Source organism: Mizuhopecten yessoensis, unplaced genomic scaffold (assembly GCF_002113885.1).
Source record: "Mizuhopecten yessoensis strain PY_sf001 unplaced genomic scaffold, ASM211388v2 scaffold9023, whole genome shotgun sequence".
Taxonomy (NCBI): Eukaryota; Metazoa; Mollusca; class Bivalvia; order Pectinida; family Pectinidae; genus Mizuhopecten; species Mizuhopecten yessoensis.
In genome coordinates this window covers 1,119,531-1,136,590 of record NW_018407840.1, presented here as the reverse complement: position 1 = coordinate 1,136,590, position 17,060 = coordinate 1,119,531, and the positions used below count along the sequence as shown (strand labels likewise).

The 17,060-nt window shown below is 36.1% G+C and overlaps 2 protein-coding genes and 1 long non-coding RNA gene across 3 annotated transcripts in view; all 3 read right to left on the bottom strand.

The window, feature by feature from the left end:
* Positions 1 to 2,653: 2,653 nt before the first annotated feature.
* The window catches only part of LOC110457070, a 16,615-nt gene continuing 2,208 nt past the window's right edge, over positions 2,654 to 17,060 (bottom strand). Inside the window, exon 2 of the mRNA XM_021508166.1 lies at positions 2,654 to 3,723. Within this exon, the coding sequence (XP_021363841.1) occupies positions 2,804 to 3,723 (920 nt within the window). The 3' untranslated portion in view covers positions 2,654 to 2,803. The remainder of the gene's footprint in view (positions 3,724 to 17,060) is intronic.
* On the bottom strand, positions 4,843 to 8,530 carry LOC110457071. The gene is made up of 3 exons (XR_002463660.1): positions 8,133 to 8,530; positions 6,678 to 7,066; positions 4,843 to 6,531 (listed from the first exon to the last, which is right to left on the bottom strand). It is a non-coding gene; the product is annotated as an uncharacterized LOC110457071 (long non-coding RNA).
* On the bottom strand, positions 9,167 to 12,206 carry LOC110457069 (major royal jelly protein 1-like). Its single transcript, XM_021508164.1, has one exon. The coding sequence runs from the start codon at positions 12,169 to 12,171 to the stop codon at positions 10,870 to 10,872; it is 1,302 nt and encodes a 433-aa protein (XP_021363839.1). The 5' UTR covers positions 12,172 to 12,206; the 3' UTR covers positions 9,167 to 10,869.

Below are 17,060 nucleotides of genomic sequence, written 5' to 3'. Positions count from 1 at the left end.
TGCAAAACTAGGAGATTTAATTTCTGATGACATATCATTTCGTGTATGTCTTTTCAACGAAAGCCATCATTTTCATCATCGTCATCCAACCACCTACATTCATCAATTCATTTTCATCTACCAATTTATAAAGTAAGATTTCTTTTTTAGAAAGACTTGTAAGCAATATGAATTTGTTTTGCACAGTACAGTAATGGTTAGTACATATAGGCCAATGGCTTCATTAGTTCCATCTTATATACAGTACTAAAATATATGCTTTACTGATCGAGCCAAAGTTGTATACAAACAAATCAAGAAAAGATAACATTCCAGTTAAATCTTACATCATGACATGGCAGTACTATATATATATATATACACAAAGGTAAGCTCAACCTAAAGATGTGTAACCAAGTTGCTTTCTTTTAGGAAAATTTAGAAAAAAATCTTAAAGTTGGTCTGATTCTGATTTCTTTGTTATATATGTATACACGTGAGTTACATGCACATGATGATGGTTGAATTAGAACATACATTCCCCAACCACAACCCCTTCCCCTAGCCTGCTACTGTGTTCCCCACACCAACGTAGCAAGTATACAGTTGGCCTGCATTAAGCTGGTGGCACAGTTATTTATTGCCACCTGTTAAAATGATGACAAAATTCATGGTCACAGGATACAAGCACCTGCAGGCAGAGACGTATAATGTATTATAAGTCTCTGCTGCAGGTAAAGTTATAAACATGTACATAAATGAAATAAGTTGATCGTATCAAATAAAGTTTCACAGGGAACCTCAAGTTTTAATTATACAGAAAATTGAGTTATAACTTTACCACAGTGACAGATTTAAAGATGGTTGCTAGGGCAATGTAATCACCCGCTGACACATATTTTTCTTTTCAATATGATATCTACCTGAGAACATATGAGCTATAACCACCCACTGACCATTCACCTGTGGTTACATGTGACTCTGATGGGCTGTACCTAATCTTGAACACCTTGTATGAAGGCAATTAATCCTGTCAATTAATCCTGTCAATTAATCCAGCCCATTGTATGTCCAGTAGATAATATTCAATTTATTTCCGTAAGTTTTACAACTTATAGGATTTTTTCAACAAATAATTCCATATAAGTACAACATATATTACATATTACTGGCACATTCATCACAAATCAGCAGCAACAACAACATCATCGAAATCATAATTCATCGCTTTCATCATTATCATTATCATCATCATCATCGTCGTCGTGGCCGTCGTCGTCGTCTTATAACTCATGTAACCCTGGTAAATACTAGCCGCAATATATCGCTCGGCTATAGAGAACTTCTCTTTAGCTCGATCGGTTGAGCGTAAGACAAGTAAGCCAGAGGTCCCGGGTTCGATCCCTAGCGGAGGCAGTGATTTATATTCAATTAATCATGCGCTCTGTTACATTGGCGCCCACGTATGTAGATCATGTAACGCCTCTTCCATTAGTCGCTGGTAAGTTGCTGGAGCGTTAGCTAATCCAAAAGGCATCCTGGTATATTCGTAGAATCCTAACGGTCCTACAGTGAATGCTGTCCGCTCCTTGTGGTCTGGATGAACCTCCACTTGGTGATATCCTGACTTCATATCAATGACAGAAAAGAACTTGTTTCCGGCGAGGGCATCCAGTGTCTCATCAATGCGTGGCAAGGCATATGCGTCCTTGACAGTTCTCTGGTTGAGCTGGCGGTAATTCACGCAGAGACGTAACTTTCCGTTCTTCTTGCGCACAAGCACAATGTTAGAAGACCACGGTGAGTGGGATCGACGAATAACTCCTGCCGCTAATAGCTGGTGCAGATGGTTACGCACTTCCTCGAACATTGACGGAGGTATACGTCTACAACGCTGCTTAAATGGGATGTTGTTGTCAAGTTCAATCCTGTGCTGAACTAATGATGTATGCTCCAAGTCTGTGTCACTGGTGGAGAAGATGAAGCGATGTTTCTCCAGGAGTTGTCTTGCTCCTTCCCGGTCTCCTCAGTCAATTCTTCTACGCTAATGGGCTGAAGCTCACACATCAAAGCTCGAGGCTGAATCGTCACCGTTAATGTAGTAGGGTTGGTGACGTGGACTTTCACAATCCCTCTCGTGTCATTGTGATATGGTACTAAAGCTGGGGTGATATCAATATCCTTGGGTATCCGAGAACCTGACGTAGGCTGTATCAGTGCACAGACTGCAGGGTATGTCAACTTCCTCCCTATAAACCCATCTATGGTCAGCGCTGAATTGGGACGGATGGTTATGGGTTTCTCTGAAGCGCACCTTACAAAAGCAAGCCGAAAGTCCTGCTTCTTCAGTTCTCGTTCCCATAAAACCATGCATCTAAAAGCTAAGTACCACGGAGTCATGAGCTTAGCACACTGTAAAAACGTTGATCCGTATTCCAGTTGGACTCTGTCCATAAGAATTGACATCAAATTTGTTCCAATCAGAATAGGCACATTAGAATTGTAGGGGCTGTCAGGAACCACAAGAAAAATACCACTAGCAATTGTGTTGCTATCTGTCAGCAAACCTGTTCCCTCAAACTGAAGTGTCGTCTCTAAATATCCTTCGTATGGCAAACCTGTCCATCCGCACACTCTATCTTCAAGATGAAATCTAAAGACTTGACCTCCAAGTGACTAAGGTGCTGTGTATGGAATGACTTACTCACTGACGAAACAGTGGAGCCAGTGTCCAGCAACGCTTTCGTCTTGAAACCTTCCACTAAAACACACACTTCAGTAGGAGAGCCAATCAAATCTGGTGGTTGTGGGTTCCTGTCCCGGCCTATCGTCTGCCCCTTGACGATGGCCGCTGTCCGTTTAAATCCTTCCCCTGAATATCCACTTTCGCCCTGCATCCTAAAGCGATGTGGCCAACCCTTCCACAACGAAAACACACTGGTTCATCAGGATTAACAGAGTTCGAGTATCCAGCAGCCGTATCACCATGTTGTGGCTGATTGGGGAATCGTTTTGCCTGTTGGTTGTAATACTTCCGAGATCCATAAGCTTGTTGGGAACCCGAAGTATCCTTCTGTTGATATCCTTTATCACTGTCTCGCCGTTGCTTGTTATCCTCCTTCAAACTCTTGACATCTGCTGCTAGCTGCTGCACAATCCCCTTGATCTCCTTAAGTCCTCCCTCCTCAGCTGAAGGGGTGTCAATAGCTGCCTTAGAAGTAGCTACATGTTTCTTGGCCGTTGTCTTTTCTTCTGTAGTTCTTTGGTTCTGATCTTCCTCAGACCTACGTATGGCAACTCGAAGTTCATCAAAGACCTTGATGCGATCCAGTATATGAGCAGTCACATCCTTCAACGGAGAACAAAGGCCCTGCCACAACATGGTGCACAGCATATCGTTGGTCTGTCTGCTCTCAACTTGTCCACCTTCTACAGCTTTGGAGAGTAACGTCTCAAGTCTACAGCTCCATGACGACACACTTTCATCAGGTTCCTGTCGAGCACTGTAGAACTTGGCAAGATACATCTCTGACTTTACCACAGTACCATATATACTGTCCATCTTTGCCATAACTTCCCCTGTTGTGACGGATGCTGGCAGAATAGATCTCACTCTAAGAGCTTCTCCCTTCAGTGAACTTCTAATAGCCTGTGCTACTGCATGCTGAGGATGTCCTTCTCTAACGATACACTCAACCTCTTTCCTCCAAACATCATATGGTACATCCTTCTTATCTTTATCACCTGAGAAATGAGAAATCTTAGGAAAGTGCTGAATGGCAGAGGTGGTATACTGGGTATGAATCTCTTCCTTCACTCTTGCCTTACTATCCTCACCTTCCTTATTTTCATCATCTGCCAAAACACGATCCTTCATCCATGACTGGAAATCCTCAAGAGTATCAAGCTTCGGTTTGGTCTTCATTGCCTTGAAATGTGCAACCTACTTAGCCACTTCCTGCTCTGTCATCTCGTCCTTGTCCGCCATGATGTATGGAATTAGTGTACAGAGTGCAAAGAAGCAAGCGATGAACGTCAACAATCACTAAAGTAAAGCATTTGTTGTAAACAAGAATAGGGGAAAAAACACAAGTCCAATAAAGTAACAGTTTATACTGAAATAAAAAGGAAGTAAAAATAAAAATATCAAGCAAAAGACAAGCTATACAAATGTAAACATGCACAGTACTTAATACTTACCTGCGTTAATGAAGGACTGGTATATTCAGCATCGACAGCAACAATCACTAACTATAGTGATAACATTGTTATTAAAGTAATATTTATAAACACTGTAAACACAAAAGCCCAGAGACAACACACTCGCACGCACAAAACACTCGAAGAATCTAAGATACCGAAATATAAGACATTACTGTCTACTAATATATATATGATATAATAATATATAATAATATAATGACCCGAGCCTAGCTAACTACCAGTAACCACTAACTTCTAGTAACCACTGATTAGGTCTAATTAGTAACCACTGATCTGAAAGTCCAAGGGGGGGGGGTATCTTATAAAAAAATAATTATATATTATCTTATTTCGAATTACACTGAAAAGAGACAAGAAATTAAGCCAAAATCATTATGAAAATGCAATTAGAAAATCTGATTCGATAAAAAAAAATACTGAGGAAAAAATAATAAGTAGCAGTCAAGTCTAGGTCACAGTCTCGCTATCTACCGCTATATGGAGAAAAACACAAGTGTGAATTACCACAAAGTTTATCAAAAAAATAAAAAATGAAAAGAAGAATAATATGGCAAAGTTTTACAAAAATATAAACAGAAAAGAAAATATGAAATACCAGTGATATGACAAAACCAAAATAAATTTAAACACAATCAATCAAAATCTGAAAAGAAATACAACTATGTTCAATACAATTATTTTCAATACAATTCTATTATTCAATGCAATATATCAACCAATAATCATAAACCATGTGAGAAAAAAAAATGTCAATGTTCAAGCACAATCTCAATATATTTACGGACTGGCAATCAATGTCTCTAGTTCAAACAGCTTCTGCAATATCTGAATAATGTTTGTAGTCTATGAATACTATGAAATACCTTGTTCTTCAGCTGGAAACGCCGAAAGTCGAATATACATTGCCATAGCAATTCCCAAACACACAATATGACACCATCTTGGAAAGTCTGAATCACTGATGTGTTTGAATAAGGTACGGAAGCATATCTCCACAAGAATGATGAAAATTGGATCTCTATCCGACGAACGCTTGAATCACTGACCTTGACCCGATCAGCTGATAGCTATATATAGACAGACGAGTAAACACTCATCACGGAAACATGGCCGATGACTACTGTACTGTACTGTCGAGGGTAGTCCTCACTGGAGGCTCCATATGTAACCGGGCATCAAAATTGACCACCAAGTCGTTATTTGTCGTGAATTCTTTTTTCAACATAGGTTTAAACACCTACACTCTGTAACAAACACAAATTAAAAGACTACAATTACTCAGAGCGTATACACATTACACATATAGGTTATAAGAAAGGGAGGTAACTCGTAGATATCACTAGTTACATTTAACACGAATATAAACTATAAATGGACACATTTAATTACATTTCTACTGAATTACATACGAAGTTCTCTTAATACATTGACTAATTATAAGTTAATTCGCGATTCTATCATCTTATATGAAACTTTATGAATGTGTTGGGTCATTTTAGTTTCAACATTAAATCTATGTATTTAACCAATTACCAAATAAAATCTTCAATGATATACTGTTTTCAACAGAATAACAAAGGTAACTAATAACAAAGCGTTATGTGTGTCAGTGTGACATTTATACCCACCTTTATCAGATACAAACTATCTCTGGCTAAACCAGTTAACAATGGGTTAATTATATCACACACAAATGATACAAGGCAGTGACTGTCACTGTGGCTATCTGTTAAAACATCGACGCGGATTTAAGAAATAGCCTAGCTTTTAATAGAGTGTCCGTGGTCGAACGTGTTAAAACGAAACTAATGACGCATGATTTAATTGTTCTTCGTTAATGAGGTACACCGTCTAGTAATTATTGTGTGTTACGTGAAACGATACGTTTGATTATATTAATCAATGTAAATAGCCGCGTCCATTTAAGGCTAAATGAGACCTTACAGATTATACTTGTGAATTGTGTAAGAGTTATCACCCCTGATACAAATTGTTTCCATTATTCAAATGGTAAAAATGTTGTGTGTTACTGAATAATCAAAGGCTTTTTTAAATAGAAATTATTATTTATAAGCATAGGAATACACAATAACTTAGCAAATTGTATGTAATCATAGACATTTTACATGCCTTTAAATGCAATTTGATATGACACTGACTTGTGATATTATATAACATTCAACTATGTTCTGCAAAGTTCAGTCAAAACATAAACCAAAACACATGATGTAATAGCACCAATGCTTCTTGATGACGTCACACGTTATGTCCTCGGCATCATCTTCTTCGTCACTTGACTTGTATTTTGATGAGGACCTTGAGAATGTTCTGTAAATCAACAACAACAAATTATCAACCTTTCTTTTTGGCTTGTACTATATGAGATCAAGGCAAGACTTTAAAATCGAAAATTCTAAAAAAATAAATATGTTTCTGGTGATATATTTATATGGCTTTATATAGTGATCACCTACCGTTGAACCCCGTATGCTGGCTGTCGTATCACAGGTGGCGCTTGCGTTTCCTGAACCGGAAGTGACCTTTCTTTTTATGTGGTAGATGTTGTAACTGTTCATAAATGGCGAATATTCGTGAAACAATGTTAGTTTACTGGTACACAAAACATTTTCTTTCTTTTCCTGGTGGTAATCTATTACAGGCACTGGGTAAGGGTCCACAATGGACGAGAGTGGCCCCGGCACCTTTTCATAACTGGAACGAAAAGACAAACGAGGAGGATAGCGCTTGCCCATACTTGTAGATAGGGCAGATCCTAAATTGGCATTGCTATGTTCATCACACGACTTCATGATTCACTCCGTGAAGTTTAGTTCCTACTACGATTATAGAAACGCCATTCATCCTGTAAATGAAAATGAATCGTGTATCTGCTAAGTATTAAATTCCACGATCTAACACGAAGGGTTAGCAACGGTGTCATTTTGTGGAGATCTCACTTCTTATCTAGCCAACATTATCAAGTTCCTTGGAAATGTGTAAGGATTTTTTGTTTACCCACAATGGCATAAGTTGATATTATACGAAAAAGTCCTAGAAGTACCAAATACATTTGATGATTCATGATTCTGCAGTCACTGTTTTACAGTCGAATGAGACAAACCTATGGAATATGGGTTTATTATTTTTAAGAGTCAGTTTAAAACAACGAAAATCAACAGAAATGCAAATGTAACTTATAACAGCAATGAGGGAAATCAATGTGTTCCCCACATTCCCCACGAACTAATAACGTAAAATGGCAAGTGTGAGTTCCCCACAACGAAGTTTGGGCTAAACTAATCACGTACTCTCCCTGAGTGATCTGAATGATTCATAAATCCAGTATAATATTGAGTTTCAAAAGAAGCTTTAGTATGTGAAAAGAATTTCTTTTTTTCCAATTTTTGATTCAAATTACTTTTCTATGTCATCGCTATCGTTATTTGAGCTTTGCAGCATAACAAAATATAGGAACTAACAAAACTACGTTGCATAAACGAAGCGTACAAATTAATTAAGTAGCACGTATTAGGTTATTATATAGATATTGAATTGTCTCCGAAAAGGAGTTATATTCACAATGCATTTTTTTGTCTGCATGCCACCAAATTTACAATAATTTAACCCATGTTGGTTAAGTGAGATGTGATTTTCTTCATTTGAGAACAAAAATGAAAATGAATGAAATTACAAAATTATGCAAATTCCTGTTATGCAAATATGACCACAGATATGAGATTCGGTCCAGACAGTGTAGTATTGCGTATGTATGTCTTGCTGTTAAAGGACTTGTAGACTTTGTACATGTATGTGACCCCGCAACATATTGAGACAGAGAAAGATTAAAGAAAAGAAAAATTCGAACTAAAATTATATTTTTCAAACAATAACTTTAGCCAAATAATACAAAACAAAAACAAAAAACTCACCAGCATGCCAAATCGCTCTTTCGGTTATTCCAGAAACTGACCCATACAACGTCAGACCACACTGACCAAAGCTGGACTAGAATTGCTTTTATTATAATAACGTAATTAATTACCCATCGCCTACACCATTGACAGATGATATATCTATAATGATATATTTTCAATAAAGCGACCCAGGGCAGTACATTATATTGGACAGATTATCAACATTTATGTAATAGGGCAATGACCAAAGGTATATCGGACTGACCTATGTGTACCTGTAGGGGAAACTCGTTGTGTTGAGTGTATGCATGCTACTGGCCCTTGTTGATGTTAAAGTAAAAAGCCTTAAAGAGGCTTTAAGACGAAACGGTTTTTCATAGATTAAATCAATAGTAACAATAATAAAGGTTTATGTGTATAAATAGCCTTTGTCATTTTATAATATCTAGATCTGGTAATGTTACCTACGAAAACATATATTCCATTACAATAGGACGGACAGACAGTCGTATCATTTAAGCGATGAAGTAATGCTTTTTTCTCAACTTTGTTATTGGTTTAAAACAAGTTATTTCAACGTGTATTAATCATCTTGTTTTCCCGGATGGTATCGCTTTTAATGTATGATGTTATACGGGTAATTAGGCTAGTCAATATTATGTTCGAATTTCAATCTTTTGATACAACTAGGGTAAGATATTGTCCATTTATGAAGATATCACTGTAGCAGTAAGCATTAGGTAGGATGTTATTATTTACAGATAAAGATTGTGACAACAGGGCTCACAAATATCAGTGACCATCATTCCTCCACCTTTATTACTCATCCAAAATTTATAAAACAAATCCGGATATTCCGGATTTATCGGAGTATGGATATGGAAAATGATTTTACTCAATATCCGAAAAATATTAATAAGTGCAATATTACCATTACTATTAATGATAACTCCGCTTTGACTGTTTCACGAGCAGAATATCTGTACCACCTGACCAGTATAATATAATAACCAGAGCAACATTAGAGTCGGAAAGAAAACAACATTATCTTTAAATGGGTGTAGATTTAATAACTGAAATGAATACAGGTTGTACAGGTATATGTACACGTATGAACATATAAAACAGGATACACATCAGAATCACAAGTATATAAATCAAACTCTACCTTGGCCTCCTCTGGTATACCGGTAAGGGGTGGGGACGTTTATGTAGGTCAGTCTTGATTTATACCGTTAATATATTGACATACATTAACATACACTCCTTTTCTTTCCTCCTCTCCTTCTTGGCTCCATTTAAAATTATTTTATTATTAACTGAAATTAGACAAAATGTATTGCACATAATTGGAAGCACTGTTTACGGTTAACCTTTTCCGGATAGACGTCTTTATATAAACGTACTTGGTTGATTAAATTATCTTTCTTTTCAAGTAAATATTATCATAAAAAGAAAACAAATTGTTTTAAAAGATTTTGTGAAATAATAATAAAAGAAAAAGAAAACAAGGATAAAAATACAACATGTAAAATGCAGTTTCTCTAATGTAACGGTGAACGAATCAAAGACGTTTCCACTCGGTTTCGTCATTATTCGACTTACATCCGGGCTATATGTAACTTAAGAATATACTTCATGTAAGGTAACGCCTTAATTCAAACATCTTGCTATGACTAAGAATAAAAAGTATGATACATGTAATGATAGAATATGAACTGATACATGTCTCCAATATTTTATCAAAAATGTTAAGTATTTACGCTGTTCTATTTGATCTAAGCAGTTAACGTGTAAGAATGTACGCTGTTCTAATTTAGCTAAATCTCTCGCCAACGAAATGGTAGTTTTAGCCCAAACTCTCTATTATGTACTTCAATCTATCATTACTTCAAACTAGTCAGGTTGTAAGCTTCATACAGTTATATTGATTATTTCCTATTAAGCTAGAAAAAACTACTAAACTAGAAATGTATTTACAAACTGAACAAGATAGATTATATATATACATATATATAAATATTGATATTATTTGTGTTTCAACAATGCACCCAATGCGATATGCTGTTTCGATTCTCCTATCAGCAGCCAGCAAAGTTCATGTATTTTTCCTCTTATATACATGTACCATCAATCAGAGCAGTTATCATTTAAACCCCATCAAACATTTGAGGGCACAACATTGAGTCCCCAATTATGCAGGGGGTTTTCACAGTTGTTTACTCCTGCAACATGCTGTCGGAAGCAGCAGGTTTATTCTCATTTCAATCCCCAATCTGAAGGGGAGGAACGATAGTCACACGCAAAAGTAACAATAGCTACACTCGTACATGTAACAATAGATAGATTCAAACGGTAAATGTGTCTGGCTAAAATAACCGCCAACATTAGTACTATATCACGATAGATTTGTTGTATTGAAACAATCCAATTACATAGTAACATTATTTAGCATGTTCTACTTTATTTAATTCAACAACAAAAATTTCGTCATTTCGGTCATAAAGAACCAACAAAGCCAAACTATTGGTTGATCATAATTTCTTTTTCAGACAATACGGATCATTTAAGTGAAGTCGACTTATCTACTCTCTGTTCCAAATACAATGATATACATATTCGCTAAATGCTGTGTCAAAAGCGCGATGCATATTAAATTGTATCGGATCTACATAAGTTAATTTGACGCTGACAGTACGTACAGTAAGAATACACTGAACAAATAAAATGTTGATCCTTGGGTAGTTACAACTCAAGCGCCACCTGTTGTCGTTTCAATGACATTCGGGGTTGTTTCCTCCCTTCGATCCAGATATCCAGCATCTCCAACGTGGATTTTCCATATGAGAACGTTAGCTCCACTACTGCCGGTAAAATCCATGGAATTCAAATGAAATTTGTGTAATTTGTTAACAGAAAACCACAGGAAACCCTCAGTGTCAAAGTTAAAAATATCAACGAAGTTAATACATTTGTCGTCAGACATGAAATTTGTTAGAGTTCTCATTTCCACGTCATTGAAATTATCTAACCCCTGTAATGATTGATCATATTCGATGTTCCATCTGTAGATTGCGTTTTCAGCAAGAGACGCGAAGTAGAGGAAGTTTTTCCTGCTATAAGTCATGCCAGCTGTCTGGGACGGTCTATTTCCAACCTTCCGAACGGATCCCGCGAAATCTGACCCAGGGATGGAGGTCACGCTTGTGGGGATCTGATACAACGCGTAACCGGAAACCGGAGCGTAGTATAGATACTGCATGTCATGTGACATTGCGATACCATTGATACCAGCAGCGACCTCAAATATTTCCCCCAAGATGGTGATATTTCCGTTTCCGGGTTCCGGCAACATAGATGGGTGAGAATGATAATGTGAAACGTTCTGTATACGGTCATATACTACCAACCGGAAGTCAAAAGTATCGGATATGTAGGCAAATCGAGGCTCATTGTCGCTATATTGGATAACGATGTCATTTAGGAAATTTGTTTTATGATTCACAACCTCATTTGGGAATTCATGTCGAGTGACCTCCTCCATTGTATTTATATCATACACGACAATTTTAGCAGGACATAGATTTTCTGTTTCAGTACCATCAGTTGACAGAAAGTTGATTCTTCCGGTATCAATTATCCACATCCAGCCCGTGTTCGGATCAATCTCCATACCTTCCACATACTGCAAGGCGTGACAGTTTCCCAGCTCTTGCATGTCCCAGCTAGGAAATGCCTGTAATACCGACGTCCCGTTTTTAACAGCAATCTTATTAAGGGTCGCTGGTACGCCGAGCCGCCATCTTGGAACAGTGACGTAAACATCGTCGCCATAGACTTTCATTCCAGAGATAATGTTATTGTTAGGAATGTATTCTTCGCTTTCAATCGCATCTTCACGCGCCGCATCGCTGGACCAATCGTAATCAATTACCGTGAATTTATGTATAATTTGCGGATCATTGCACTCATTTTGACTTAGTGACAATGAATAATGGAGATTGGTAACCAAGATAATTACAACGAGGGACACACAACATTTCAGTAGTTCCATCTCGAACGAAATTTAAGAAATAGATACAAAATGTATTTTCCGGATTATTTATATATGGAAAAAATAACAGATATAAACTCAAAATTACCAGATCCGGGTATAAACAAGAACCATATCCGGGTATCGTAACTTGAAAACAGTCTGTAAGGATTGTCATGTTAGATGGAATAGACACTGATGTAATTATGCAAATATAAATCATGAGGGGAATCTCTAAAACATCCTGATTGTGGATAGCCGGTATATTTGAACTATGTTAACAAATATTTTTATATACGTACATGACAGGTTTAAGGTACGGTGTTAAGTATTTACGAGATGTTGATTTGAATGTCATGGGGTGTATTTGATCCCGGCAGATGACGTACTCTATTTCTTAACACGTGTCCTTTAACACGTGTACACTGCAAACTGGGCAGAAACGTTTACTAACACAAGTTTATCCGTTCTAAGAAGCCTGTTTCGAAGAACTATGACATCAAATGATGTCTTGATACTTGTATGTCTATCATAGTATCGTTATAAATAAGCATAAACATAACGCAAGAGTAATGACCATGCACTTTGTGCAATGTTAACGTTTTTACTAGATGATCCCGTCGTTTGGCAGCTCTGGTTAAACTGTAGGAAAACCTTATACATGTAGTATCTATGCATTAACATGTACCTTCATGTCTAACTACTCTCATTGGTAGTCTCCGAGCCGGGACATACCATACCTTAAAATGGTAGTTGTTATTCCCTGTTTAACGTTTAGCATTTAGGGTTATCGCAATAACTTGTTAAGCCGTTATAAGTATAATGTGGAATACTTTGCTGGGTGCCTTAATTAGGTATGGTATTTCAGCACTCTAAAGTCGGCCTCACATCCGCTCTCTCACAAGGACGTAAATGAATCAACATTCCATGCCTCTAGCTCACACACACACATGCACGCTTAAATTACACTCAAGGAGGCAACCTCGCTAGGTAATTATATTCTGACGAAGAGCTAGACATGTGTGTGGGATACATCATCAAACCAAAACCTGAATATAGGGAAAGAGAAAACAGCGAATATCATAATAGGGAAAATCGATGGAAATTTCGGTCCCAGTGAAACTATACAATGGCACCATGACATTTCAGAGAAGACTTGTTAACTGTGCCCCAGGTCGTGGTTGACCTAGATACTCCTTAAATTGGCGGCAGGCTTTTGTCATTTGTCGTGCAGGAAACTTTACCCTTCCAGGAAACAAGTTATGAAAAACGGATAAATAATTCCTTAATTTGACCACAACATCGATGAAACTCCGGCAAAAAAATACCAGAGGAAAAAATAATATAATTTGGCCCTTTAGATGTTATTTCTATTTATAGTATGTTGTTTACTTCTTTCCATTGTCGTGACGAATTCGATCTGAGTACTGATGGCGATAATATTGGCAAATATTGAACTACATTTACGGCAAAACATATCCCGGTATACAGTAATTCTTATAGGAGTACTTGTAATGAATAATTCCCTCTATTGCAATGGTAACATGTGCTAAAAGTCTTGTTCAATACACTACAAACTAGATTTTGATTTAAACATATTTTTATTTGCATCTAATATACAAAAGGGATTGGGCACAAGTTGTCCAACTTATGTAAAGCCCTTTCCCAATAACATAATAATATATATATATACAAGATGGCAATTTTTAAATTTATTAATATTTTCAATTAACTTAGTGTTACAGAGAGAGAGAGAGAGAGAGAGAGAGAGAGAGAGAGAGAGAGAGAGAGAGGTGGGGGGAAAGGTCACAACTTGGAGATATTCAATGTGAGATCGTGGTAGTGATCTTCTCCGACACAGACGGCACTAGTAACACTGTTCACTATTCATAACAATGTGCTTTTCTAATGTTCATCACTTCCCGTGGCCACTGTTGCCTTCTCCTTTGAAATTCCATTCCTTATGGTTTCGTTTCACTAGTGCCGTTTGTATCGGATGTCTAGATGTAAAAACACGTATTTATCTAATTTACAAGGAGCGTTAATATTATAACTATGTTATACTAATACCAATGTGTTTAAATGTATGCTAAGCCATCCATTACAAATAAATAAAAAATCTAAAATTTTGATATAGTGTCCCGCAGTTCAACTGTCATCTCGCTTACCACCTCCAACATATTTCATAATCCCTTTCAAGATTTTTATTGAAATGTTTCAGTGTGTTGACCTCAATATTCCGTCAAACTTCTTTATAGATGCCAACATTTAACTTAAACAAATGATGAAAGTGTAACAATATTTTCAAAGTAATTATGAAAGTTAATTTGTAATTATCTCCATTAGATTATCATAACTAGTATATTTTGTCATATTGCCTTTGTTGATTAGTAATAACACTTGAATATTTCGAAATGTCAATATTTGTTTATTTTTCAAATTAACCGGAATGGCGGTGAAAATAGTGTGCGTGTATGATTATTGCGTTCATAAAACAATAAATCTATAGCTGAGTGAGTTTTGGGCTGTAGTACATACCTACTTGACAGTAAAGATTTATTAACGCCCTATCCTGTGGATACACACATGTATGTGTCACTGTAGGTGTTCTGGGCTACGTGCGCCACACCATCTCGACAGTATTACGTAATGCTTTAGCATTTGACTATAATGAGAATATCTGTTTTACTGTCTGACTATCGTATTTTATTTGCTACATCGCTTAAATTACTAAATGATTGATGATGAGTTTCATCTATTCAAATTTGTTCATGTTCCTGTTTTTCATTTGACGAAAACTCATAAAGATTGCATCTGCAACCACGCCTTCTGCTTCAATGAAAACCTTTCAAGGTTAATGTGTTTCACTATACAAAGGTATGTGTTGCTCTATTGATGTGAAAACCCCCGAATGAAACTAAGCAAGTAGTCTGTAATTAAATTAAATCTCATTCACGAAATGGTAGGGGACGTCTATTACCTACAAACTTCCAGTACGAAAACCAAAACGATTCGTACCAACAATAACAAAATACATGTATTGTTTTTAAAAGAAGAAAGAAAGATTTTTTTACGTCATCGATATACAATCCATCTAGTATATATGCATTTCGTGCTTATCAATTCTGTTTATCATCGTTTTTTCCAACAACATTCTTAATTATATACGATTTTTTAATTTTTTTTGTTGTCTTTCGAGTGACCGCTAATATAGTGTTACATGCCAACACACGCACTCCTATTGTTATTAACATCAGGGAGAGTCTTGAAAGAAAACGATATTGATATTTCGTAATTTTGAGTGATATTTACCAACAAATCCAACCAATGAAACGGTCACAAAAACCTTAATAGAAGTAAACATGTCCTTAATATATAAAAAAAAAATGTTTATTAATTTGAAGTTCTTTTTCAATCTAATATTTACCCCTTACAGACAATTTTATGGCAAATTTTATATTGAACTTTTGCTCCAGGTGATTGGGATACATACTGCACTCTGGAAATTTTCACGGTGCGAATACGTTAATGTTTTTCGTGTTGAGAGAATAAGCGCGAAAATTTCCAGATGCGAATGATTATTTATAGATTTTATAGATTAGTTATGAATACAACGTAAATATTACAAACTGTTGCCAACGCTAAAACGACAATTAATCTAAAAAGGTCACAACGCGAATATTTCCACACGATTTTATTTTCACTCATGCATTTTATCCATACATAAGGCCTTTCTCTTCCGATTACACCATCGGGAAAAAACATTTTATCATCGTGTCATGCAGTAATGAAACAAAATCATACTTTTTCCCTCCCTACATCTGTTGAGACAGAAACAAAACCATACTTATTCCCTACCTACATCTGTTGAGACAGAAACAAAATCACACTTATTCCCTCCCTACATCTGTTGAGACAGAAACAAAATCATACTTATTCCCTCACTACATCTGTTGAGACAGAAACAAAATGTGTAACTATGTAGCTAAGCAAACAAGAAATAGGAACCTTCTCCGCATAAAAATGTACAAAATCGGGAGCAAATACTAAAATAATCATCACGACAAGGAGGAGACTTACAAAGCAATGAAAAGACAATATGAACGGAGAAAACATCATATATAATGGAACAAATCAAGAATTTAAGAAAAAAACGACATTTATTGAAAAAAAACAACCTATCACAACAAAAGGAAAGACAAAATGTAGCTTGAACATCAAAACTAAAGGAAAGACAACACTGATGTCATATTGTGTGTTTGGGAATTTCTATGGAAATGTATATTCGACTTTTGGCGTTTCCAGCTGAAGAACAAGGTATTTCATAGTATTTATAGACTACAAACATTATTCAGATATTGCAGAAGCTGTTTGAACTAGAGACATTGATTGCCAGTCCGTAAATATTTTGAGATTGTGCTTGAACATTGACATTTTTTTTTCTCACATGGTTTATGATTATTGGTTGATATATTGCATTGAATAATAGAATTGTATTGAAAATAATTGTATTGAACATAGTTTTATTTCTTTTCAGATTTTGATTGATTGTGTTTAAATTTATTTTGGTTTTGTCATATCACTGTCATTTCATATTTTCTTTTCTGTTTATATTTTTGTAAAACTTTGCCATATTATTCTTCTTTTCATTTTTTATTTTTTTGATAAACTTTGTGGTAATTCACACTTGTGTTTTTCTCCATATAGCGGTAGATAGCGAGATTGTGACCTAGACTTGACTGCTACTTATTATTTTTTTCCTCAGTATTTTTTTTTTTATCGAATTAGATTTTCTAATTGCATTTTCATATTGATTTTGGCTTAATTTCTTGTCTCTTTTCAGTGTAATTCGAAACAAGATAATATATAATTATTTTTTATAAGATCCCCCCCCCCCCCCCCCCCCCCCC

What these genes read in the sequence shown, in the direction of transcription:
- LOC110457069 (XM_021508164.1), bottom strand. Translation starts at nt 12,171, where the DNA reads ATGGAACTACTGAAATGTTGTGTGTCCCTCGTTGTAATTATCTTGGTT.